This window comes from Stenella coeruleoalba (genome assembly GCF_951394435.1).
Source record: "Stenella coeruleoalba genome assembly, chromosome: 11".
Lineage (NCBI taxonomy): Eukaryota > Metazoa > Chordata > Mammalia > Artiodactyla > Delphinidae > Stenella > Stenella coeruleoalba.
In genome coordinates, this window is record NC_137157.1 from 42,786,373 (window position 1) to 42,811,435 (window position 25,063).

General features: G+C 37.4%; 1 protein-coding gene across 1 annotated transcript in view; it reads left to right on the plus strand.

The window, feature by feature from the left end:
* The window catches only part of CAPS2 (calcyphosine 2), a gene marked incomplete at its 5' end in the record, with an annotated part of 31,683 nt that extends 25,757 nt beyond the window's left edge, over nucleotides 1–5,926 (plus strand). The window contains 1 exon segment of the mRNA XM_079937484.1: nucleotides 5,712–5,926. Within this exon segment, the coding sequence (XP_079793610.1) occupies nucleotides 5,712–5,887 (176 nt within the window). The 3' untranslated portion in view covers nucleotides 5,888–5,926.
* Between the last annotated feature and the right edge of the window lie 19,137 nt (nucleotides 5,927–25,063).

Below are 25,063 nucleotides of genomic sequence, written 5' to 3' on the forward strand. Positions count from 1 at the left end.
AAGCCATCTGGTCCTGGGCTTTTGTTTGTTGGAAGATTTTTAATCACAGTTTCAATTTCAGTGCTTGTGATTGGTCTGTTCATATTTTCTATTTCTTCTTGGTTCATTCTCCGAAGGTTGTGAATTTCTGAGAATTTGTCCATTTCTTCCAGGTTGTCCATTTTATTGGCATATAGTTCCTTTTAGTAATCTCTCATGATCCCTTGTATTTCTGCAGTGTCAGTTGTTACTTCTCCTTTTTCATTTCTAATTCTATTGATTTGAGTCTTCTTCCTTTTTTTCTTGATAAGTCTGACTAATGATTTATGATTTTATCTTCTCAGAGAATCAGCTTTTAGTTTTATTGATCTTTGCTACCATTTCCTTCATTTCTTTTTCATTTATTTCTGATCTGATCTTTATGATTTCTTTCCTTCTGCTAACTTTGGACTTTTTTTGTTCTTCTTTCTCTAATTGCTTTGGGTGTAAGATTAGGTTATTTATTTGAGATGTTTCTTGTTTCTCAAGGTAGGCTTGTATAGCTATGAACTTCCCTCTTAGAACTGCTCTTGCTGCATCCCATAGGTTTTTGGTTATTGTGTTTTCATTGTCATTTGTTTCTAGGTATTTTTTGATTTACTCTTGTGATTTCTTCAGTGATCTCTTGGTTCTTAAGTAGTGTGTTGTTTAGCCTCCATGTGTTTGTATTTCCTACAGATTTTTTGCTGTAATTGATATCTAGTCACATGGCATTGTGGTCAGAAAAGATACTTGATACGATTTCAATTTTCTTCAACTTACCAAGGCTTGGTTTGTGACCCAAGATATGATCTATCCTGGAGAATGTTCCATGAGCACTTGAGAAGAATGTGTATTCTGTTGTTTTGGGATGGAATGTCCTATAAATATCAATTAAGTCCATCTTGTTTAATGTGTCATTTAAAGCTTGTGTTTCCTTATTTATTTTCATCTTGGATGATCTGTCCATTGGTGAAACTGGGGTGTTAAAGTCCCCTACCATGATTGTGTTACTGTCGATTTCCCCTTTTATGGCTCTTAGTATTTTTCTTATATGTTGAAGTGCTCCTATGTTGGGTGCATAAGTATTTACAATTGCTATTTCTTCTTCTTGGATTGATCTCTTGATCATTATGTAGTGTCCTTCTTTGTCTCTTGTAATAGTCTTTGTTTTAAAGTCTATTTTGTCTGATATGAGAATTGCTACTCCATCTTTCTTTTGATTTCCATTTGCATGAAATATCTTTTTCCATCCCCTCATTTTCAGTCTGTATGTATCCCTAGGTCTGAAGTGGTTCTCTTGTAGACAGCATATATACGGGTCTTGTTTTTGTACCCATTCAGCCAGTCTATGCCTTTTGGTTGGAGCATTTAATCCATTTACATTTAAGGTAATTATTGATATGTATGTTCCTATGACCATTTTCTTAATTGTTTTGGGTTTGCTATTGTAGGTCTTTTCCTTCTCTTTTGTTTCCTGCCTAGAGAACTTCCTTTAGCATTTGTTGTAAAGCTGGTTTGGTGGTGAATTCTCTTAGCTTTTGCTTTTCTGTAAAACATTTAATTTCTCCATCAAATCTGAATGAGATCCTTGCTGGGTAGAGTAATCTTGGTTGTAGGTTTTTCTCTTTCATCATTTTAAATATGTCCTGCCACTCCCTTCTGGCTTGCAGAGTGTCTGCTGAAAGATCAGCTGTTATCCTTATGGGGATTCCCTTACGTGTTATTTGCTGTTTTTCCCTTTCAGCTGTTAACCTTATGGGGATTCCTTTATGTGTTACTTGCTGTTTTTCCCTTGCTGCTTTTAATATTTGTTGTATTTAATTTTTGATAGTTTCATTAATATGTCTTGGCGTGTTTCTCCTTGCATTTATCCTGTATGGGATTCTCTGTTCTTCCTGGACTTGATTAACTATTTCCCTTCCCATATTAGAGAAGTTTTCAACTATAATCTCTTCAAATATTTTCTCAGTCCATTTCTTTTTCTCTTCTTCTTCTGGGACCCCTATAATTCGAATGTTGGTGCGTTTAATGTTGTCCCAGAGGTCTCTGAGACTGTCCTCAATTCTTTTCATTCTTTTTTCTTTATTCTGCTCTGCAGTAGTTATTTCCACTATTTTATCTTCCAGGTCACTTACCCGTTCTTCTGCCTCTGTTATTCTGCTATTGATCCCTTCTAGAGAATTTTTAATTTCATTTATTGTGTTTTTCATCTCTGTTTGTTTGCTCTTTAGTTCTTCTAGGTCCTTGTTAAACGTTTCTTTTATTTTCTCCATTCTATTCCAAGATTGTGGATCATCTTTACTATCATTATTCTGAATTCTTTTTCAGGTAGACTGCCTATTTCCTCTTCATTTTTTAGGTCTGGTGGGTTTTTGACTTGCTCCTTCATCTGCTGTGTGTATCTCTGTCTTCTCATTTTGCTTAACTTACTGTGTTTGGGGTCTCCTGTTCGCAGGCTGCAGGTTCGTAGTTTCTGTTGTTTTTGGTGTCTGTTCCCAGTGGCTAAGGTTGGTTCAGTGGGTCGTGTAGGCTTCCTGGTGGAGGGGACTGGTGCCTGTGTTCTGGTGGAGGAGGCTGGATTTTGTCCATCTGGTGGGCAGGTCCACGTCTGCTGGTGTGTTTTGGGGTGTCTGTGGCCTTATTATGATTTCAGGCAGCCTCTGTGCTAATGGATGGGGTTGTGTTCCTGTCTTGCTAGTTGTTTGGCATAGGGTATCCTGCACTGTAGCTTGCTGGTCGTTGAGTGGAGGTGGGTCTTGGCGTTGAGATTGAGATCTCTGGGAGATTTTCGCCGTTTGATATTACGTGAGCTGGGAGGTCTCTTGTGGACCAGTGTCCTGAACTTGGCTCTCCCACCTCAGTGGCACAGCCCTGGTGCCTAGCTGGAGCACTAAGAGCCTGTCCTCCACATGGCTCAGAATAAAAGGGAGAAAAGAAAGAAAGAAGAAGATAAAATAAAATAAAATAAATTTATTAAAATAAAAAATAAATATCAAGCAAAACAATTTTTTTAAGTAAAAAAAAAAAAAAAAAACGGACAGAGAGAACCCTAGGACAAATGGTAAAAGCAAAGCTATACAGACAAAATCACACACAGAAGCATACACATACACACTCACAAAAAGAGAAAAAGGGGAAACATATATATATATATCATTGCTCCCAAACTCTACCTCCTCAATTTGCGATGATTCGTTGTCTCTTCAGGTATTCCACAGATGCAGGGCACATCAAGTTGATTGTGGAGGTTTAATCTGCTGCTCCTGAGGCTGCTGGGAGAGATTTCCCTTTCTCTTCTTTGTTCCCACAGCTCCCGGGGCTCAGCTTTAGATTTGGCCCCGCCTCTGCGTGTAGGTCGCCTGAGGGCATCTGTTCTTCGCTCAGACAGGACTGGGTTAAAGGAGCAGCTGCTTCGGGGGCTCTGGCTCCCTCAGGCTGGAGGGAGGAAGGTGTACGGATGCGGTGCGAGCCTGCTGAGGCAGAGGCCGGCGTGACGTTGCACTAGCCTGAGGCGCGCCGTGCGTTCTCCCGGGGAAGTTTTCCCTGGATCACGGGGCCCTGGCAGTGGCGAGCTGCACAGGCTCTCGGGAGGGCAGGTGTGGAGAGTGACCTATTCTCACACACAGGCTTCTTGGTGGCTGCAGTAGCAGCCTTAGCGTCTCATGCCCGTCTCTGGGGTCCGCGCTTTTAGCCGCGGCTCGCGCCCGTCTCTGGAGCTCCTTTAAGCGGCGCTCTTAATCCCCTCTCCTCGCGCACCAGGAAACAAAAGAGGCAAGAAAAAGTCTCTTGCCGCTTCGGTAGCTCCAGACTTTTTCCCGGACTCCCTCCCGGCTAGCTGTGGCGCACTAGCCCCCTTCAGGGTGTGTTCATGCAGCCAACCCCAGTCCTCTCCCTGCGATACGACCGAAGCACGAGCCTCAGCTCCCGGCCCCCACCCGCTCCGGCGGGTGAGCAGACAAGCCTCTCCGGCTGGTGAGTGCCGGTCGGCCCTGATCCTCTGTGCGGGAATCTCTCCGCTTTGCCCTCCGCACCCCTGTTGCTGTGCTCTCCTCCTCGGCTCCTAAGCTTTCCCCCTCTGCCACCCGCAGTCTCCGCCAGCGAAGGGCCTTCCTACTGTGTGGAAATCTTTCCTCCTTCACAGCTCCCTCCCACTGGTGCAGGTCCCGTTCCTATTCTTTGTCTCTGTTTTTTCTTTTGCCCTACCCAGGTACGAGGGGAGTTTCTTGCCTTTTGGGGGGGTCAGAGGTCTTCTGCCAGCGTTCAATAGGTGTTCTGTAGGAGTTGTTCCACATGTAGATGTATTTCTGATGTTTTTGTTGGCAGGAAGGTGAGCTCCGCGTCTTACTCTTCCGCCATCTTGAAGGCAAACAGTAAACTTTAGTATGTTCTTTTACTATAAACGGCTGAGGCCCTTCCTGAGATACTGCAAAGTTTAATGGGAAAAATGTGGGAGTTCCAATCAGAGAGATCCATGTAATTCACTGCTTAACCATTTACTGTCTGTGTGATACTGGATGAGTTATTTAGCCCTATGAGTTCTTTCCTGTAAGTGGTCGGCCATGGAGCTCTTTCTTCTTAAACACGTTAGCAGCAACTGGAGAGCTGCTTAATTTAAAAGTTCTGAGGTCTATTATCTGTACTTATTTTTTTCTTTTATGTTTATAATTGAGATTAACTTTTATTTCCTGTTGAGGAGATAGTGATGAAATTGAGTTAGAACAGAATAGATTTAGAGGATACATAATTACATGTGCAAGTTCTCTGAATTAGTTTTACTGTAACTGCTTATGCTTCAAGATTTAAGGCAGAATAAGGAAATGGCTTTCTCTAGGGATGGAGCTATCATATAATGAACATAAATATGTCTATTAAAATTTGAAGGTACAGAAAATATCCTAATATTTCCTCCCTAAGGAAAAAGTATTTAAGCTGAGATCACTCTTTCCTTTAGCTGGCCATAATATAATCAAAGGTATTATTTAAATAGCTTATTGTTCTTTTTCTAAATTAAAAAATCAAATGAATTTTTAAAAAAGGATGAATCAGATATTTTATGTTCTCACTTTAAATAACAAACTATTCAACTTTTTTTGTTACATATGTGATTCTCAATAGCATCTTCCTATGGGTAAAATTTAATCATATTTAGTATAACCGACCAGTGGAAATAGCCTACTTAATGTCAGAGATTAAAAATAGAATGAGTTAATCAAGTAAAATTTCTTCCAGCAAAGATTTTCATAGGCCTCTGAATCCTGTGTTTGCAGTAATATTTTCTAGCTGCAGTTATGAGTAACTGCTTCATAAAGTAACTAATGCCTTTAACACATTGCATTACTGTGTTATCAGCCTATAAATCATGAAACTATTTACTTGTTTTCTTCTTTCCTCATTTCTAATGGGAATGAAACCGAGTTCTCTAAAACATTAACAAATACAAGAATATCTACAGTAGTAACTGTTATTTTGCCTATACATAAGGACACATCCTGTCAGACGCTTTTAAAAGATGCTTCAAATGTGTGTTGAAGTCCTCACCATTAAATTCTAGTTCATGCAAGAAAATGTTTAAATAAATTGCAGGGTAGTTTGACATAAGACTTCAAATTGTTGGAAAGATTTCATCAGGTGACTTAAGTATTTCTTTATTATCATCAGCCATTTCACTGAACTTTTAAGGACATTGTTTCATAGTCAGTACTATTTTACAGGACATTCCACAGAGGAAGAAATCAAAACGTCTTTTCTAGAAACACTGAAAGATGCCTGCAGTAAGTCTGATGAAGTGTCATATGGTGAATTTGAAGATCACTATGAAGGTCTAAGTATAGGGATAGTAGATGATGAAGATTTTCTTAATATCTTACATACTCCATGGGGGATCTAGTTTTTTAAAATGAGTATATCATCAGTACTAAGCATTTTAAAGGAGAGATGAATTGAATTTAAAGTATCAAACACTGGAATGTATTTTTCTAGGGCTCTCATTATTCTGTTTGTTTGTTGTTTTCTCAAAAAAGTTGAACCTGGAAAGAGAGGTATTCAGAAAGATAGATGTAAGGGTATGTGTATACTCACACACATATACGAGTGCTCGCCTGCTTATAAGTTTATAAAGATCTGTCTTTCTGATTTATTACTTATCTTGAATAAGTAATTATTCAAGTTATTTTAGTAGGTCATATTTTATTAGCCTTCATAGAAAAGTAACATCTGTATCAAACAATAGGTGAGCAGCTATACAGTAACCACGTTTCTTGTCCATTGATTTTTTTTGCTACCCATTCCCCAAAATATAATTGCCACCATTCCCAATTTGATGAACTAGACTTGGACCCAAAGCCTATGAGACTGAAATAGTTCAGCTTGCTTCAAACATCTGAAAATGTTAAATGAATTAAAGGATATGCAAAAGAAACTTTCCATGCAGTGTGATTATAGATGTTTTCTGTACATAAATATTTAGAATGGTGGAGGCTTACCCCTCAAATGCTTATTTAAACACTGACTTGTGAATTCTTGTCTTCCAAATCATGTACTATTGCTTGTTCAATAGAGCACAATGTAATTATTCTGGTGACCAGTTCTATTTGTTATTTTATTCTGTTTTTAACTGCAATTCCTATTACCTGCACAGAATTATTATTTAACTAGAAACAATACAAAATGGGAAGAGAAATATTTTCTTAGAATATTAAATAAAGAACTCAAAAAGTATGTTATCACTTGTATGGACTAAGGGATAATTTAGTAATTCTTAACCAAAATGTAAAAAGTTCATCTGTGTCCTAAAATGAACGCATGCTATCCTAAATAACACCTCTTTTTGGTATACTAAACAACTGAAACATTTTTTTCAAAATAGATCTTATTTAACAGTTAGATGTAATAATTCTTTATAAATTCTTCTATGTTCCTCACATCTCTTTGGAAATGCAGAGAGAAAGAAAAAACTTTATAGAGTTATTTTCAAGTTTATGATTTAAAATTTTATGTATTAAGATAAAACAAACTATAAAAAATAGTGTCAAGCAAAATAAGTGGTTCAAAAATGAAAATACATACTGTGTAGAATATGAATTTTGGCATACAACTTCATATTTTGACAACATTATCAGAAATGTGATGTGCGTGAGCCCCATAAATTTGAAGTAGTACTTTTTCAAGATTCGAGGAGGTACTAAAACTTTCTACTGAAATATCAGAAACAAAGTATACATGGACATTTTAGTGCTATTTTCTCTAGCTAAATTCTTTATTCCTTCTTCAATTAGGTTATTGTAATTAAAACAATATGCTGGAAGATGTTTTGACAGAAATAAGTCTATAACAGTATTTCTGAGTCACATTCTTTTTCTTGGAAACATTTATCCAACTATAGTCATTTTAAACCCTACAAATTGTTTTTACATTAAAATGACTAATAACTCTGGGTGTTCAATATGCATGTAATATTTTTCGTTGGTAAATTTTTATTTAGTTCTCCTTAACAAATCTATTCTTAATATAGTTATGTCATATTTTCCTGTGAATATAATCAGAAAATGTATAGGCTGTCATATTGGAAAAAAAAAAAGGGTGGCGGGGAGATTCTTCCAGGATTTAACATATTAATATAACAGCATATTCTTCAATAAACCTCCACCCTCTGAATATAAATATTCATGTGATTATTTGCAGGAATTTTCTCTGTTTAGGAGATGTAACTTCTTGTAGTTAATTTCTTATTATTTTACACTGTTATTTCCATGTAGAGCTAGATAATCCATGTTCAATATGTTATTTGGCATAGTTTGTTAAATTATAATTCGTGGCACAATAAATCATTCTGCTTTTGCCTCACTGTCTGCATTCTTCTTTGGTATAGTAAAAATCTATTGTTTAGTATTCAATTTAATAGGAGAGCATTTAATAGAAGTTACATTTTCAAACATCCACAACATAATAATTGACTTTTGAAATTATATTAAAAATATAGTCTTCATATTCTAAAAATCTCTTGATTAGCTTTAAAATATTGTTATATGTTGTAACGATGTTACATGAAGTTTATGGTTAAGAGTATTTCATTGTTCTCTAGATCTCTAAAAGGTAGTTGTTTGTTTGTGGTATAGAATTGCTTTTCCAGTTAACCATACTGTTTATTGAATTCTATATATTGACTTTACTGTTTCTATTCTTATAAATAAAGTTTTACAGATTTTCAGGGAAAATTTATATTTAATTAGAAAAGGAATATTATTTAGGAACTTTTAGCTATATTTTAATTAGGAAAGAATATACATTTGTATGATGGAACAACTATAGTATAGATAAAAGTATATGTTCCTGTTTTAAATTTTATGGTATATGAACATAGGTACTTAATAAGCCAGTGATTCTGCACAGGGAGAGTCACTTAGGATAATTCATAATGTAGATGCAGCTGTAAAACACATCTTAGTTTATTAATTACTTTGGATTTCTAGTCAATCTAAGTTGTCAGTTACTTCAGGAGAGAATTGTATAAAGTAAGCTGTGCTTACTGCAGATTAATTAACATGCATTTGTGAGATTACAGTTTATGCTATAGTGCTTGCAAAATAAAATATGTACTGTGATAAACTGTAATCACTACTAGGTTGACCAGCAAGAAAAAAACATCTACAGTGAAAGTGCTTAAAGAAGTAGAAGGGACTGAGCCTGTATAACAGAAGCCAAGCAAGAGAAGAGAATCCAATGGGTTGACAGGGATTATTAGAAACTGATAAGAGACGAAGCTTGTGTCATTGCCTCCTACTTTTGTTTTATGGTTATACAAACTTCTAAGGACAACTTACGTATTGGATATCTTCATATAGTAAAGAATAAATACTCCATATTGGAGCCACTGTTCATTTGATCATTACTTCATTCATTCAGTCATTTACACCTATTGCGTAGCACTATCCATACAATTGCCCAAGGCAGAGGTATTCTAAATTTTTCTCACACTCTGTATATCCACTCAGTCTCAAGTCCTTTGGTTTCTTTCTTTTGAATCTGTTTCTTTCACTATTCTCGATTGCTTATGCCTTTGCTCAAGGTTTTACCACATACCCCCTCGTCAACTCTGTCTCTTCCCCAGTCCTGCTTCAACCCATCCTACATATTGCTGTTGGAATGATCTTTCTAAAATGTACACTTCTTCCATGATTAAAATCTTCCCTTGGTATACCATATCTTTTAGAAAAGTTCAAACTGCTTACCGTAACTTGTAAACCTGAATGATCTGGTCTCCCTAAGCTCCTCTCTCTCCACTCAGCTCACTCTCCTTGATCCCCCAGCCATTCTGAACTGCTTACAATTTTGAAAATGGATTGTGAGGTTTCAAACTTCTCTGCCTTCAGAATTGCTCTGCTACTTTTGTCCAAAATTATTTCTTCCACTTAGTGCATCTAACTTAATTCATAGTTGTGTTCTGATACTACTTCAAGAACCATGTCTTTTAGAAAGCTACATCAGACAAACTCTTGAGTCTGATGTAGTTGCCCTTCTTTGGGATCCTCTTGGCACCTTGGATGTGCCCTTAATCCAGCATTTATCACTTCATACTATAGTGATTATTTTGCTTATGTTTCTCCAACTAGATTGTAAGCTTCTTGAGGATAAGAACCATATCTTATTTAACGTTATGGTGTCTAGCATTGTGTCTGACCTGTGGTAGGTGTTAAATCAAAATTTGTTGACAGGATACACGTGTGATTTACTGAGCAGCGATTGTTAATGGTTCTTACATACGAACAATTTTGCATTAAAACATTTTAGCATAGACCATGTAAATAGTATGAATGTGCACTTTAGTGCAAACTTCAACTACAGGGGCAGTAAGTTTCCCTAATAAAGAATGCACAGACTGCACTTCATCAACAAGGCCTCATGGCTCAGGGGCTACTATATTCACTTCAGTTAGCTGGGACTCAGTCATTATCGGATGCCTAGGTAATTAGCCTCCTAAACGCAATGGGTTTTATCCATGAAAACAGTGTCTTGTTAGAGTCCTAAATGGTCTTGTGTCTATCTATGGATTAGAACGACTTCTGGCCGACCAACTATAACAATGCAGTAACCAGATCCCTCCCCTGGAGTGTGACGGCTTCTTCCTCTGGTGAGCATTTCAGCATAGCGTTGATTGGAGTTCCCAAAAGGACAGACTGCTGGGATTTCACTGAGTTTACAGAAGAGGTTTGGTAATCTCTCCGTGTCTCCTTGCTAAGACGCGCTTGTTTAATAAACGTCTGTATGTCTGGCAGAATTTACTCTGAAATTTATTTCGTTATAACTGGGTAGTGAGGATAAGAGGAATAGCTAATTCTCACCTACCTCAAAGATTTTAGGGAGGGTGGGGAAGTCACAGTTAACTACCATAAAGAACGTGTTACTTGTGTACAACTAAATTAACTACTCCTAAGTTAGTTGTCAGGTCACAGCTGCAGTTCTCCGTCAGACACTACAGTAGGCATCACGGACCCAAATATGGCATGGCACAATGCCTAAGGTAGTTAAAAATTCCAAAACCTAATTCATGATTGCTGTAACACAGGCATAAACTAGGCACAGTGGAGCATGGAAGGGCTGTCTGTGTCATCCCAGGGAACAATAATAACACACCATTCTGAAAATATTCGATTTATTAAGGTATTATTGAGATGGCAATTAAAAGGTTCTATTGATATATATAAGCTGAAACAGAAGATTTTGGAGATTTGATCATGGAGATTTTAGAAATGTATTAGTGGATACACATTTTCAGATTTCTCTCTTTAATAACCTGCGTAAGCTGATTTGTATAGTTTTTGGATATCCAAGCAAGGCAAAATTATTTGGAAGGATTTGAATAAAAATTACCTCTCTGGTGACAAATTTTATGCCAAGAGAAAACAATCATGGTCCCTGTTGTGTTTAAGTATTCTTTTTATCAAGTTAGAATGGGATTTCGGAGCCATGGCTGAATAAGTTTAGATATAAACGAAAAGATTCCTCACCTTTGCAACTGTATGTTGAGTTTTCTGCGATTTTCAGATGATGAGAAAGTCAGTATGAAACAAATGACTGTAATTCAAGGAAATCATTGTGTGTCACTTATCAAAGTTGCACACTTATAAAGTAGTTGAAGAGATTCTTACAGAACTTTTTTTTTTTTTTTTTGCGGTACGCGGGCCTCTCACCCTTGCGGCCTCTCCCGTTGCGGAGCACAGGCTCCGGACGCGCAGGCTCAGCGGCCATGGCTCACGGGGCCCAGCCGCTCCGCGGCATGTGGGATCTTCCCAGACCGGGGCACGAACCCGTGTTCCCTGCATCGGCAGGTGGACTCTCAACCACTGCGCCACCAGGGAAGCCCTACAGAACTTTTAAGTTGTCAAGGAAAAGTAATTTGGGGGAAGTATTCAGATGACCACCACATCAAGGAAAAGTATGTGCTTATAGTAATATTTTAATGTAAATGATGTTGTGGAAAGAGCACAAGCTTTAAAGTCACTGAATACTGCTTTCAAACCTGAGCTCTGCTGCAAATCAGCTATATGACTTTGGAAAGCAACTTAGTATCACTTAGTCTCTACTTTTGCATCTGAAGGTTGAAATGAGGGTTGAATATAGATATAAAAATGGATATACTTAAAGATGTTAAGCGTAAATACATATCCAGATACAGTACTTAGCACAATCTAGTAGACAGATGTAACTCAGTATACATTTAGTTCCTTTGTTTTCTTGCTTGAAATAAAATAATCAACGTTTTCCTTATTTTTTTCTGATTAATCCCAAATGGCAATCGTAAGAGCTACTTTTTTTTTTTAACATCTTTATTGGAGTATAATTGCTTTACAATGGTGTGTTAGTTTCTGCTTTATAACAAAATGAATCAGATATACATACATCCCCATATCTCCTCCCTCTTGCGTCTCCCTCCCACTCTCCCTATCCCACCCCTCTAGGTGGGCACAAAGCAGCGAGCTGATCTCCCTGTGCTATGCGGCTGTAGAGCTGTTCTTTTAAAGGGATATATATTATGGGTAGAAATAATTTGTATGTCACTATTTACTCCTGCATCTAATAAACTTCTCATTATTATCAATTCTCTTCCTTCAACAGAGCCCATGAAGGAAATTCAAAATCTTGTATTAAGGCTATCAATTCTTTAGTGATTAGTAATAAAACTTGTTGTTATTGAAATTAATTGAAAGATGATACATATGGAAGACTAATTTTATATCTATACAGACTTTAGGTGACACTTCTAATATCTTTGGTGTGTTACAGTAGGACAATAGACTGCCTGGAATTCTGTAAGAGATTGTTTTCCAAAGATGGCTGCAACATTATCCCATCCCATGTAGTGTTCTTACATAGTGAATTTGGCTTCACATCAAGAAATGGGGTCTATTTCCCCTTTGCTTGGTTGTGGATAACTTGTTACTTCTTTGTAACAATGGATTATGGCTACAGTGATGCTGTGTTACTTTTCAGACTAGGCAAGAAAAATCCACCTAGTTTTTGCCGCATTTGTTGATGCTTGAGCCACGTGGGACTGCCAAACTGCAGAGGTTATATGCAGGTGCTCTATCAATAGCCAAATCTGCACTCACAGCTAGTAACTAGTATCAATTGTTTGACAGGTAAGTGAGTCATTTTGGGTTAATTCCAGTCCCAGCCAACATCTCACTATAGTTACATGACAGACCCCAAGTGAGAACCACCCAGCTGAACCCTTAGCCCTTCCATATTCTTTATTTTTAATTTCAGATTTATTGAGATATAATTGATCCATAAACTTGTGAGCAAAATACCTGCTAAGTTTTGGAGTTAATTTTTATATAAAAATAGTTAAACAAATCCTTAAACTTTGAATAAAGCAAGGATATTAAAAACATTTTGTCAAATATTCAGGGGATTTAATTTATATGGCAACAGTTTATAAAATTCTTTTGAGACACTAAAGGAAAAAATAGACATGATAAGTCTATATGATTTCAGTTGTACGGTAGAAAGTTATCTGATGGAATGTGTAATACACAAAATCCAAAAGGTCATACTTTATGAAAGAGAAACCAAATTGAATCGTAATGTAAAATCAAAACCTTGCAGAACATGTTACTTTACCACTGCAGCAGTTACTCTTTATATTATATTAGTTCTGGCAAATAGTTTACTTATTTATTTGCCAGTCTTAGATTAAGTATCATATAATTTTCTTGCTGAAAACATTTGCTTATTTCCTCTAACAGTTTCACCAATGACTCAAATAAATATGGCAAGATAATTTGTAGAGATAATAATTTATGTTTGGTTTTTATTCCTATAAGATACAGAAAAGAATAAAAGAGATCCCTCCAGTCCTATTCCAAGAAGACAGGCAAGCTTTTGCTTTTATTGTTCCAAGGTCTGAAGCAGAAATGCCAAGAACTCAAATCAGGATCTGAACCTCACCTATCTTGAGAGAGAGTGTGTGTGTGTGTGTGTGTGTGTGTGTGTGTGTGTGTGTGTGTATTGGAGGGAGTTTAAGTAGATTATAATGGATATGGGTCCACCTGGAGTGGAAGAGTAAAATTTGAGTTTCTACTGGGACAGAGAAGGAAAGGGTTTTCCTATGCTAGATCTTCATGATAACAAAGTAGAATAAAAGATGCTTTCTGTCCTCAAGAAGGCTTATCGGTCCTGGAGACTGCAGATCCAGAAGTCAATGATTATAATAAGTGTGACAAGCGATTGACAACATAGATATAGAAATAATACTCTAGGTGAGCACATGTGCATTTGTATATGTGTCATGACAATGGGGGAAGAGACAAAGAAGATGATATGTAAGCAAGTTTAAATGGAGCTACCTAAGGCAATGAAGGCTGGAAGGCAGAGGGAGGGTAAGATTTTGATGTATTTCCTACTTATGTTTTTCTTTTGTATTTCAGTATCACTTAGAAGGTAACTATTCTATTTCTGAAATTTCTTGTGAACAATTTAAAACCCACTTTCAGGTTTCATCTGTAATGCCAGAAATACTAGGACTCCTTTTTTATACCCTCCACAACATTCTCTTTATCTGTTGTATCACTGCCTTCCTTGAGAGGGCAGTTGACATTTTTAACTGTTCATCACTGTATTCTCATAGTCTAGTGCAGTTCCTGGTTTTGTGTCTGGCACATAAATAGAAAATAAATATTTGTCCACTGACATAATACATAAAATTGTATCTACCTCAACAATCCCACTACTTTTGGATCATTTTTATATCATATATTTTATGTTGTTTATCTTGTCTATCCTGTCATATTCTTTATGATTTCTGTATGAAGAACTGATATTTTTGAAAGTTATGTTCAAAAGTTACTGGAGTTATTTAAATTCCACACCAACTTCTTATAAATGTTTGTATTTTACCCTTTTAAATGATCACTTTTATCTTCTTTTTATTATTTATGAATCAATAAAGTAGTTTATAAAACATCCAAAGACTTTTTTTGAGTTTTCCTGTAACCTTTTAGTTATTGATGTTCTAAGTGCTATACTCTATTGTCCTCTGAAGAAAGATGTATGAGTGGAAAAGATGTTGGAAATTGGCCTTTCTTAGTATGGCTCCTATAGCCGCCATGCAGTAGGGACAACTTGAGATTAGTCTTAGATCACCTGCTTTCTCTTTCAGGCTTTTGGAGACGTCACTCCACTGTCTTTGGTAGTCTGAAGCACTCTTAAATTTGGTTTCCTGGTGGTAATGTGTTCACTCTCCTTCTGCTTTTGAAGTTTAGTGAATTCTTTTTTCTTGAAATTTAAGGCTTTTATTAGGATATATCCTAGTGTTGATTTCAGCTTGTTCATTTAACACCAGACATATTTTCTAATTTTTCCATTTCTCACCTTAGTTATTTTTCAGAATTTTTACATTATAATGTGGATTATCAATTTTGCTCTATTATTTTCTTTGCATATTTTAAGGTTGGATTGCAATGTTGTAATATCCATATCCATATTTCTTAAATGTTTGCTGTTTTCCATATTTTCTTGACTATCTTCTATTTTATAAACGGCACGTTCATATGTCACTATATCCTTTTTCTGTATTAAAGGTCCAAGTTTATATGTCATTATAGCCTTTTCTTGTATTAAAGTTCTTTCTTTCACAGTGGAGTCAGATTAGTGTTTTCTGGTTTTCCTGTTACCTTGCAAGCTCTCCCGTCCCATCCCCAAGTTAGGACCTATCAATTGCATCTCCTGAGCCAGCTTTTCCTCAGAACTCAGTAAGAAGAAGTTATCTTTTAGAAAAGTGAAACAAAAATACGTGTATGCATGTGTGTATGTGTACACACACATTTATTTTGTACAATCCCTGTTCAGTATTATTTTCCAATTAAATCACTGAATTGTAGTTTCTTCATTAAGAGTCTCACTGGTGTTCCTTATTGTTGGCTAATTCTGAAGCTATAGATAAACACTGATCTTAATTGAAAGTATTTAGCCTAATTGTTTTTTACCCTTAAGCAGGCCCATAGTACTTCTCCTTTGTTATTTCCTTCAGCAAATATATACTGAATACTTACTATATATGTCAGGCACTGTGCCAGGCACGGAGAGTATACAAACACAAACCACATAGTTACTACACTTGTGTGACTGTCTCATATGGGAAACAGCTATGTTATACAAATATAAGCCAAATTATAAAATATCAGGAACTAAGGAAGTCCCAGTAATGTAATGGTGGTGGCTAATCAGAGAAAAGTTCTTACAGGAATTGAAACCAGAGATACTTCTTAAAGGACGAGGAGGGGTTATTTAGTGAATACCAGGGATGGAGATGGGAGAAGTGTGGAAGAGAAAGGCATGAGCAAATGCACAAAAGTAAGGACCAGTATAGTACATGAGGTGTGTGTGTGTATGTGTGTGTGTGCGTGCTCCCATACAGTTTAGTTTTGCTGGAATTTGACTAGTCCAACAAGGAGTGGCAGAAGCCCAGAGTAGGTCCTGGAGAGCAGGTCCTGGAGAGCCTTGTATGCCTTATAAAGGGACTTGGATTTTATGCTGAAGGTGAGTGGTTCTTAATCTTTGGATAATGTTCCCCTTTGAGAATCTGTTGACAGCACTGGAACCTCTCCAGAACAGTGGGGGGAGACTTACACATGTTCATAGATTAAAGGGCTTGCACTCAAGACACTTCATATCTTCTGCTCCAAATACAAGCAAATGACAAAATATTAAATGAAATTAACTGACAATAAAATGTTATTTTGTGTGCGCATTTAAAATAAAGAATAAAACGAAAACTGTAAACAACAATAACATTGTGCAGGAAGAGATTGTGAAAGATGATATGATTGGCTAGGGGTAGAGGTAGAAATACTGTTACATTTTGCTAAAAATTATAGTTAAGTATTCATATCAAAATTTTAGCAGAAGTCACCAAAAAGAATAAAAATGTCATCTACAGTTTTAAAATCATCATAGATAAAAGAAAACATAAAAATATTTATCAAATGGAAGGTAAGTAGGGAAGGAATCTAAGAAAAACTTTGGATAAACAGAAACCACAAAATAGGATTGTAATAAAATCCTAATATACTAGTAACCATAATAAATACAATTGGGCTAATTTCACCAGGCAGATTTTAACACATTGAATAAAAAGAATAAAACTTTTAGCCACATACTACTTATAAGGGACACCCAAGTTAAATAATTAATTACCTAAATCAAAACCACACAGAAATGGATAAGGAAATATATACCATTCAAAAAATAACCAAAAGAGGGCTTCCCTGGCGGCGCAGTGGTTGAGAGTCCGCCTGCCGATGCAGGGGACACGGGTTCGTGCCCCGGTCCGGGAAGATCCCACATGCCGCGAAGCGGCTGGGCCCGTAAGCCATGGCCGCTGAGCCTGCGCGTCCGGAGCTTGTGCTCCGCAACGGGAGAGGCCACAACAGTGAGAGGCCCGCGTACCGCAAAAAAAAAAAACCAAAAGAAAGTTGATCTAGCTAAACTAATATTGGACAAAACAATGTAAGGCAAAAAGCATTTATGAGAATAAAGCAAGGGCACTACTTAAGAATAATAAGAAGATAAAAGGGAAGATTAAAAAATATGAGGTACTGATGGAGTACTAGGTAGCTTGGGACAAGATGGGGTCAAGGGTACACATGATGAACTTTAAGATTCTTGGGAAAGAATAGTGCAGATGGTTGAGAATGGGTGTAACCTAATTGTTGGCAGTCCTCTCTTGTGGTTAGAAAAATTGGGGTAGAGATAAGGAGGCGTGCATTTTCACTTGTGTCCAGTGGCTATTCAGAAAAAGCTCACTTTGAAGTTTTCCCAAGTTATTCTGGGAGGCTTGAAAGTGGTATTTCATATGCTCCCAGGACCATTCTGCCAGCTGCATTAACTGAGCTTATGGTTCAAGGATAAGTTCCTAGTCTTAGTACTGGATCGGCTACCTCCTCTCAGGACCATGTGGTTCACATTTTTCTTATGGGTTTGCTGAAAGCCAAAATAGGAACTGCATGTACATAATAAGCACAAGGAGGCTGATTACTCAATGAAAGTTTACTACTCTTATTTTGACAAAACTACAAAACATCAACCAAGATTGTTCTTGTCATTGGAGGTTCATGTATTAAAGATCTTTTCTTGTATTAAAGAGGCTTATCCATTTTATATTCTACACCCCCCTTCTCTTGACATAGAATACATGGTTGTCAGTGGTCTATACCCCTTCTACAGAGGGCAGCCATGAATGGGAGTTAAGGGGCTGGTGAGCACATATTAAGGTGGCAAATGAATGTCAGGTTAGATTTAAATCTGGGGGGAAACTGAAAGCCTATTCCTTGAAATGACTGCTAGGCATCTACTCATTGAACAGTATAAGCATTAGTTAGGACCTCTCCTCCAAATGCTAGCAGGCATAGTATGGGAATGAAGTCAGCTATTGGGCAGATTTCAGGCATCAGGATAAATCCAGATTGGCTTTTCTCATTTGCTACATTATCTCAATCCACATGACAGATGGTAGTGTCCTGGTATAAAATGATATCACTGGACTAGGATGACAGCTATTGGGGAGTTCAAATTCTGATCATACTTTGAAGATAGAGTCAAAAGGATATTCTAATGTTGCAAATGGTATATGGCATTACCTGTTGCCCCCCAAACCACCCATATGTACACTTATGATGTTGTCCAATGTTTTAGAAATAGCAACAGTTAACTACTGAACCCTTCCCGTTAAGTTTGGCAGATTGACCACCCTTGCCCATCAGCTCTCCCTCCAAAAACTTCATTAAAATATCAGTGAAGAAACAAAAAAGTATTAACCACAAGGGTAAATTCAACATAAGGGAAAACCATGGATGAAAGATTTCAAAAAATGTTTAGACAGCAAACTGATGGAGGAGATTTAATGAACTTACCAGACTAGAAGAAGTAGAAATCCAAATACCTGCAAGAGGTGGGGTACCTATAAGAATTTATCTAATTTGCCTTGAAGAATGCCTAGAACATGGGCTGAGGTGTGATTGGCAACATGATTGGTTTAATATCTGTACATCAACTGGTTGAACTTGCCTGCTCCCCTGCACTTCCCTGAGCAGTCAGAGAACGACTCTACCCACCTCCATCGTATGCAGCAACAGGTTTAGTCTGGAGAAACTAAGCTCAGGAGCTCTGGATTCAGAGACAACAGACACAGGGTAAGATAGGGGTGAGTGTTGGAGCTAAGAATATTGGAATTATGTAAACATCTATGTATTGAAATACTGGACTAGCAGGCTGCTTCTCCTGCTTTGCTCCTAGAATCCTAGACAGCCAGGTTGCTACCCTCCACCAACACACACCAATGCACTTATTCCAATCAGCTTCTCATTTTTACATATAAAGGGAATGCCAATAATCACTGGACATTTGAGAAAAGACAACTCAAGAGGCAGAGACAAAAACAAACAAAAAAAAACTTGGACAAAAACAATCAATGGAACAGAGAACCAAAAAAATTCATAGTTAATATAATCAAAGATAGAAGAAAAGATTATCTGTTTATGAAGCCAAAACGGGATCTTATAGAAAAGGGAAAATCGAAGAACAATTTTTAACTTTGGAAATTAAGAATATGATGAACAAGAACAGGTTTGCTTCAGCTTCTGCTGATGGCATGGCATGGCGCGAGAGCTGCTGGGAGACCAGAGTCTGCAGGAGGAGATGCTGTCAGTAGGAGGGTGGGCATGGGCAGCGGTGTGAAGCTGGGCTCTGAGGCTGCGGAGGAGGTGGCAGAGGCAGTGGAGGGTTGGATGCTTGTTGGGGACACTGTTGAGCTGGTGGGTCACTGACCCAGGGAAGAGTCCATCGTGTTCTTCTGTGCTCAGCTCTCCCCAGGCCAGATGCTGCCTCTCCCACCTAGTGAAGGATCTGGGGGCATAGGTCTTGGCAGGCTGGAATAAGTTCAACTCTCTGAGCTACTGAAACTCTACTTGGAATAGGAACAGAAATTCCAACCACAAAAAAGGACTGAGCTTGACGAAGGCTTCCCCTGAGAACAATAACATTGTGTGTTAAAGACAGAGACAGGTCAAGATTTAAGGGATTTAACCAACTTTTTTATTTTCAGTCTTGCACATAAACTTTTATCCTGGTTGTCAATATTTTGGACAGATCCTTGGCTTTTATGAAGGTGAAACCTAAAATTTGTCTTGCACTGGAGTCTGTTGTTTTTGCTGGCTGCCAGAAGAGTTGAAGAAGAATGCAATGATTCATCTTCTCATGAAGTAGTCTGGATTAGTCAATGTAAATGCACTGCTTCTGACAGAAAATGAAGGAAAAAAATAACTTTGGAAGAAAAATTAGAACTATGAAATGGAACATGCTGCTGTATTAAACTTTTTTTTTCTTACACAAGACTATTATACTTCTTCATATTTCGGAAAGGAAAGAAATATTGAGCCTTGATAAACTGGAAGCTCAGCTGAAAGCTTGCAATTTTCTACTAGTCTTTGCAAAAGCAAAGCCATCCGTATTAACTTTGTGTCTTCTCAATCTGGAAGTAGAAACGTAATTCATTAAGTTATCGCAGTTTCTCCAGCTTGTTATAAAGTATTCAAAGATTAATGATACTGAGTCCTTTTACTGGAGGTAAGTAAATAGTTTCTAAATGACTAGCTGGATATTTTCTCTTGAATGTTGCAAGAAGTTGGTTTGGATTGTCTATAGGCAAGAGCCCAGACCCTCCAAGACAGCAACTTTGGTGTTCCTGAGTTGTCAACAATACCAGAAGATTGCTGTCTTGATGAAAGTGAAAGTGAATCCCTTGTGGATGTGAGTTTTAGAGAATGAAGTCTCAGCAGTTCTCCCGCCATCTCAGTGATCAAAGATGCACTATCTTTTTCGACTCAAAAGTGGCACACTCTCTGTGTTTTCCATTTTAGAAATCTAATTACATTGTGTCAGAATTTAAAGTATACATATAGTTTATAAGCAATAAATGGGGAAGTAGGTAGTTTTTGGTCCAGCCCCTATCTAGGTAGGAATACAAAGACTGGAACACCTGCTGTCTATAATTATTCAGATCAGATCTGGTTTATTTTCATATTCTAAGCTATCAAATGGGTTAGGACCTCTCAAATGATTGAAAATGATTTAAATTTTGCACTGTAGTTTTTTCTTTGAATAAAATAATTTTTAGCTACTTTTCCATATGGATAATATATTTTGCTGGTAAGGATGTAGGGAGGTAAAGAGAGAACCTTTTTTTTCCCCATGATGAACTATAAAGCAGAAGACTTTGATATCTGCTGAGAATAAAAGAGTCGAGTCTGAGTGAAGATGAGGTTTGAGGGAGGGGAGTGGTGCAAGTTCTGAATGTGTTTTGAGGGGAAGGTTGGAGGGAACTAATCAAGGAAAGTAAGAGTACTGAGGTTGATGCTGACGTCCTAGCCAGGGCTGAAAATCATGAATTTATAGTAGTGCAAAATCAAAGAATTGGAAGATTTTTATCCAGTATTCTCAACTATCAAAACGTAGAAACAAAAAAGGTTAACTGTTACTGCTCCAGGATTTGGGTTTTGCAGTTGCTGAACTTCTGAGGTCCAAGCTCAGTAAGGAAGGAAGTTAGCCTAGGATGGAACCGATAAATCCAAAGAAAATGGGGAATCCAGGGACTAGAGGGTTTGTGGAAATTGTTGTGCAGATTTGGTGGGAAGGATAGTAGGAGAGAGGTGAAAAAACAAAAATTTGTTTACAAAGTATAGAATATGAAACTTTGAAATTTCTGAGTGAGCTATTAAAATGTGTTCTTTAGAGGAGCGCTGTAATGCAGAGGAGGAAAGGGTAAGGTGAAAGAGGTCTAGGGAATTTGAAACTAGGATGCCATCCTTTGTCTACATGAATGCTAAAATCTCCTAGAATTACGGCAGAAGTATGGCAGAAAAATACTGTGAGCCAGGTCTGAAGGTCTACATTCAATGAAATGAGCTTAACAGGGATGATGTACAATAAATAGCCTTAAATGAGGATGGACTTTTACAGGCAGATGGAAGAGTAAAAGTCAGGAAGAAGAATGAGGGAATCAGGAGAATGTCACCTCCACTATCTCTCCATATATCCACTTTCCTGTGGACATCGGAAAAAGAATAGCTTTCAGTAGAGAGGCTTACGGGAGTACTAAAAGTCACAATTAATCAAGGTCTGTCTTCCTGTAGCATCCATTTCCATGCTTGGCAAACAATTTCATACATCTCAGATTAATAGAAACTCAGATGCATTTTGAAGTAGGATGCTAAATTTATGTACATTAATGATAAAACAGCAAATGACAAAGAAAATTTACACTTATGAAATGCTGCTTTGGGCTAGTCCTATGGTTCCTTCCAAAGACTCTCTTTTCACTGTCACGTATGTGGAAAACTTTAGAATTATCTAGCAGGTAAGGGGAGGGGAAGCGGTCCTGAAAGAGAAGGACACAAGGCAGTTCATTATCCACAGAAAGGACTCTTGCATGGCAACGAATAAGGTGGAGGTTGTGTTGTTTAATAGAGAGAAAGATCAGGAAGAGACATTTGAAAACAGTAAGAGTGCAGGTGCCCAGGGAAAGAAAAGAGGAGAAAGTGTAGGATGCTGCAATTGTTCAGTGATTAAGAAAAACAGGAATGAAGATTGTTCACAGGTGATTGTTCTCAGATATTTTCCATTCTAACTTTTGCACAAGTCATTTTTGTGTGGGAAGTACTGTACCCTGCTTGTCTTAGGCATGTGGTAAGGACTATATGTGAGGAGATTTCAGCCAGTGTTAAGAGTGCTGATAAACCCAGGGTTTTTCATGGTGTTAGAAGCAGAGAGTCATTAGTTTAAGTTCCTTCCTCATAACCCTCCACGTATCTTATAATTAATTGAAATGGTGATGAGATGACTTAACTTTAGCTCAGTAACTCTTTTCTGTCAGGTCAGAGATAACCAATGAAGACCCCAAGACACGATTTCACTTTTTGAAAAAATTGGTTTTCATAATGCTTGTCTCTTCAACCTCCTTAGGAGAGACAATAAATGCATGCAAGCTGCTAACAATGAGTTTCTCAGCACGTTTAACTTGTTAAGTGCCCAAGTATCTGATCTTTTGGCCTTCTGCTCACACAGTGTCTTAAATCCCGGTTCTTTTGTTGGAACTATTTGCTTTTATCAAAAATTACAGCAACACTGGTATTTTTTTGCTCCTTAAGGGTTATTTTGTCCTCATGAGAGATCTCTAAAAATGCATCAGAGTAAAGACATAACCTCAGAACCCTTGAAGCTCTTTTCCTCTGTTGCCCAAATGATTCTGCTATTTTGAAATTATGCAGCATTTTTCAACCAGAAAGCTTCGTGAAGAATACTTCCTTCCTCAAATGTTTTTGGGTATTGAATTATAGTCCCTGTTTTCCCTGTCAGTGAAAGTGATCACATTATCTTCAGATAAACTAATTTCATGATTTATTAATATCATATGGCAGTAATTTGACCTGGTATGGCTATGAATGGTGAACTAGACTTTTTATGAGAAACTCTGGAATTTAAAGACGTATATTTTTGATCTAGCCTGAAAGAGCGGCAGTCATTTCCAGAAGGAGTGAAGGCAAGTCAGCTGAAAAATATTGTGAGTTTGGAGCCACTGATAAAAGGGAATTTTTCTAAAAAGGCAGGCAGTGGCCTCAAGAAAGGAGACTTGCTAACGGTACTGGGTACAGACAGGAAATAATAGAATTGCCAAATTGGGTTTTTGAGGATATCAGGATGAGACTTAACCTGGAATTATTGAGTTTAAGTCTAGCGAGAAAGAACAGAGTAACACCTGGGGCTGTTATCAATGGTCTGCTAGCCCAAGAGGGTAATAACAAAGTAATGCTAACCCTAGCATAAATTGTTTAATTTTTATTTTTAAGAGATACTCTTCTCACCTAGGTACAATAAAGCAACAGCTGACATCTATTAAACAAAATCCATACTTACTCAGTCATTTAAGCATCAACTGATTTACTGAATTTTTAAAAAGACTTAAAATTGTCCTAGAAAATTTCCCAACTGTATTGAGAGGTAGTGGGGATTTGTGATGGATGTTTAAAGATGATGTGACTTTGATAATTTGAAAAAGAAAGTGTGTGACATAAGGACTAGGATGAAGAAAGGCAATAGCTAAAAACAAAACAATGGAAGTCATATTATAAATATTAGAAAGCTATTTGAATGATAGATTGTTTGTATTTTTTTCGAATGGTCACAGAAAAATACTATACATCCCCAAATAGAAAAGTAGCACTGATTTAGGAATCTTAATCAATGATGTCATGTTGGATGGGCGAGGATTATATAGACAATAGGGTGACGGTGGTGGCTATTGCAATTACATAAATACTACGTGAACCTCCCTTGCAGGGCAAGCAGTGATTATGGAAAAGTAAAGAAGGAATAGGTGTGAGAGGCTGTGGTTGTAGCTGATTGCATTTAAGCAAGCTGTTTCCACCATTGGTTTAAGATAGATGTGGTCTGTGTGATGGTGATTAGGTCTACCAGAGTCTATCCTGCCTAACTGAGGAGGCTTCTTGGATGAAAACTTGACCTCAGAGAAGAGGGAGTCAATGACTCAATCTGTAGATATTCAAACCAAAACCAGGCATTTTTCATCCTTGGGGAATAGTGATGCTGAGTACACATCATTTTTGCCAGTTAGATTTGTCTCCTCTATGGATCTATATTTTAAAGTAAAAACTAAGTTTTTTAAAAAAGTCTCTAAGATGGGAACAAGCAACTTGGCTGTGTTACCCGTTAGTAGAACATAACACAAAAAGTGGAAAGAAGCATTTTCCTCCAATTCAAAAATTTGATGCTTCTGGGATTTGAGTGCCACTATTGCAGCATCAGCAGAAATGATGGGCAAGGCTAGGAACAGTGATCGTGATCCTCCAAGGCTACATCACTAACCAGAAGACATGCTTGTATTTAATGAACAAGGCTAAGGAAGAAAAGAGGGATAACAGTACAGGTGAAACTTTAAAAAAATATGACTTGGTTTAAGTACATGCGAGGTACCTGGTGGAACTCCCAGAAGTGCTTGGAAGGAAAAGAATTTTGCATAGGATTTGTCCTAAATTATGAAATAAGGGGGAAAAAAGCAAAAAAAAAAAAAAAAAAGGATGGGGGAGGTGATATTTCAACTGATTTGGATTAGATGATGTGATAGATAGAATAATGGCTCCACAAAGATGTCCAAATCCTAATCCTCAGAGACTGTGAATGTTACATGGTGAGGGGGAAATTAAGGTTGAGATTGGAATTAAGATTGCTAATCAGCTAATGCAGGAAATTATTCTGGATTATGCAGGTGGGTTCAGTGTAATCCAAAGGGTCATCGAGGAAGAAGGAGACAGAAAAAATAGAACCAGAGAAATGGCAGCACAAAAAAGATTCAACTAGTCATTGCAGGCTTTGAAGATGGGAGGAGGCCATGAGCCAAGGAAGGTGGGTAGCCTCTAGAAGATGGAAAAGGCAAAAAAAAAAAAAAAAGAATTCTTCCCTAGAACTCTCATAAGGAATGCAGTCCCACTGACACATT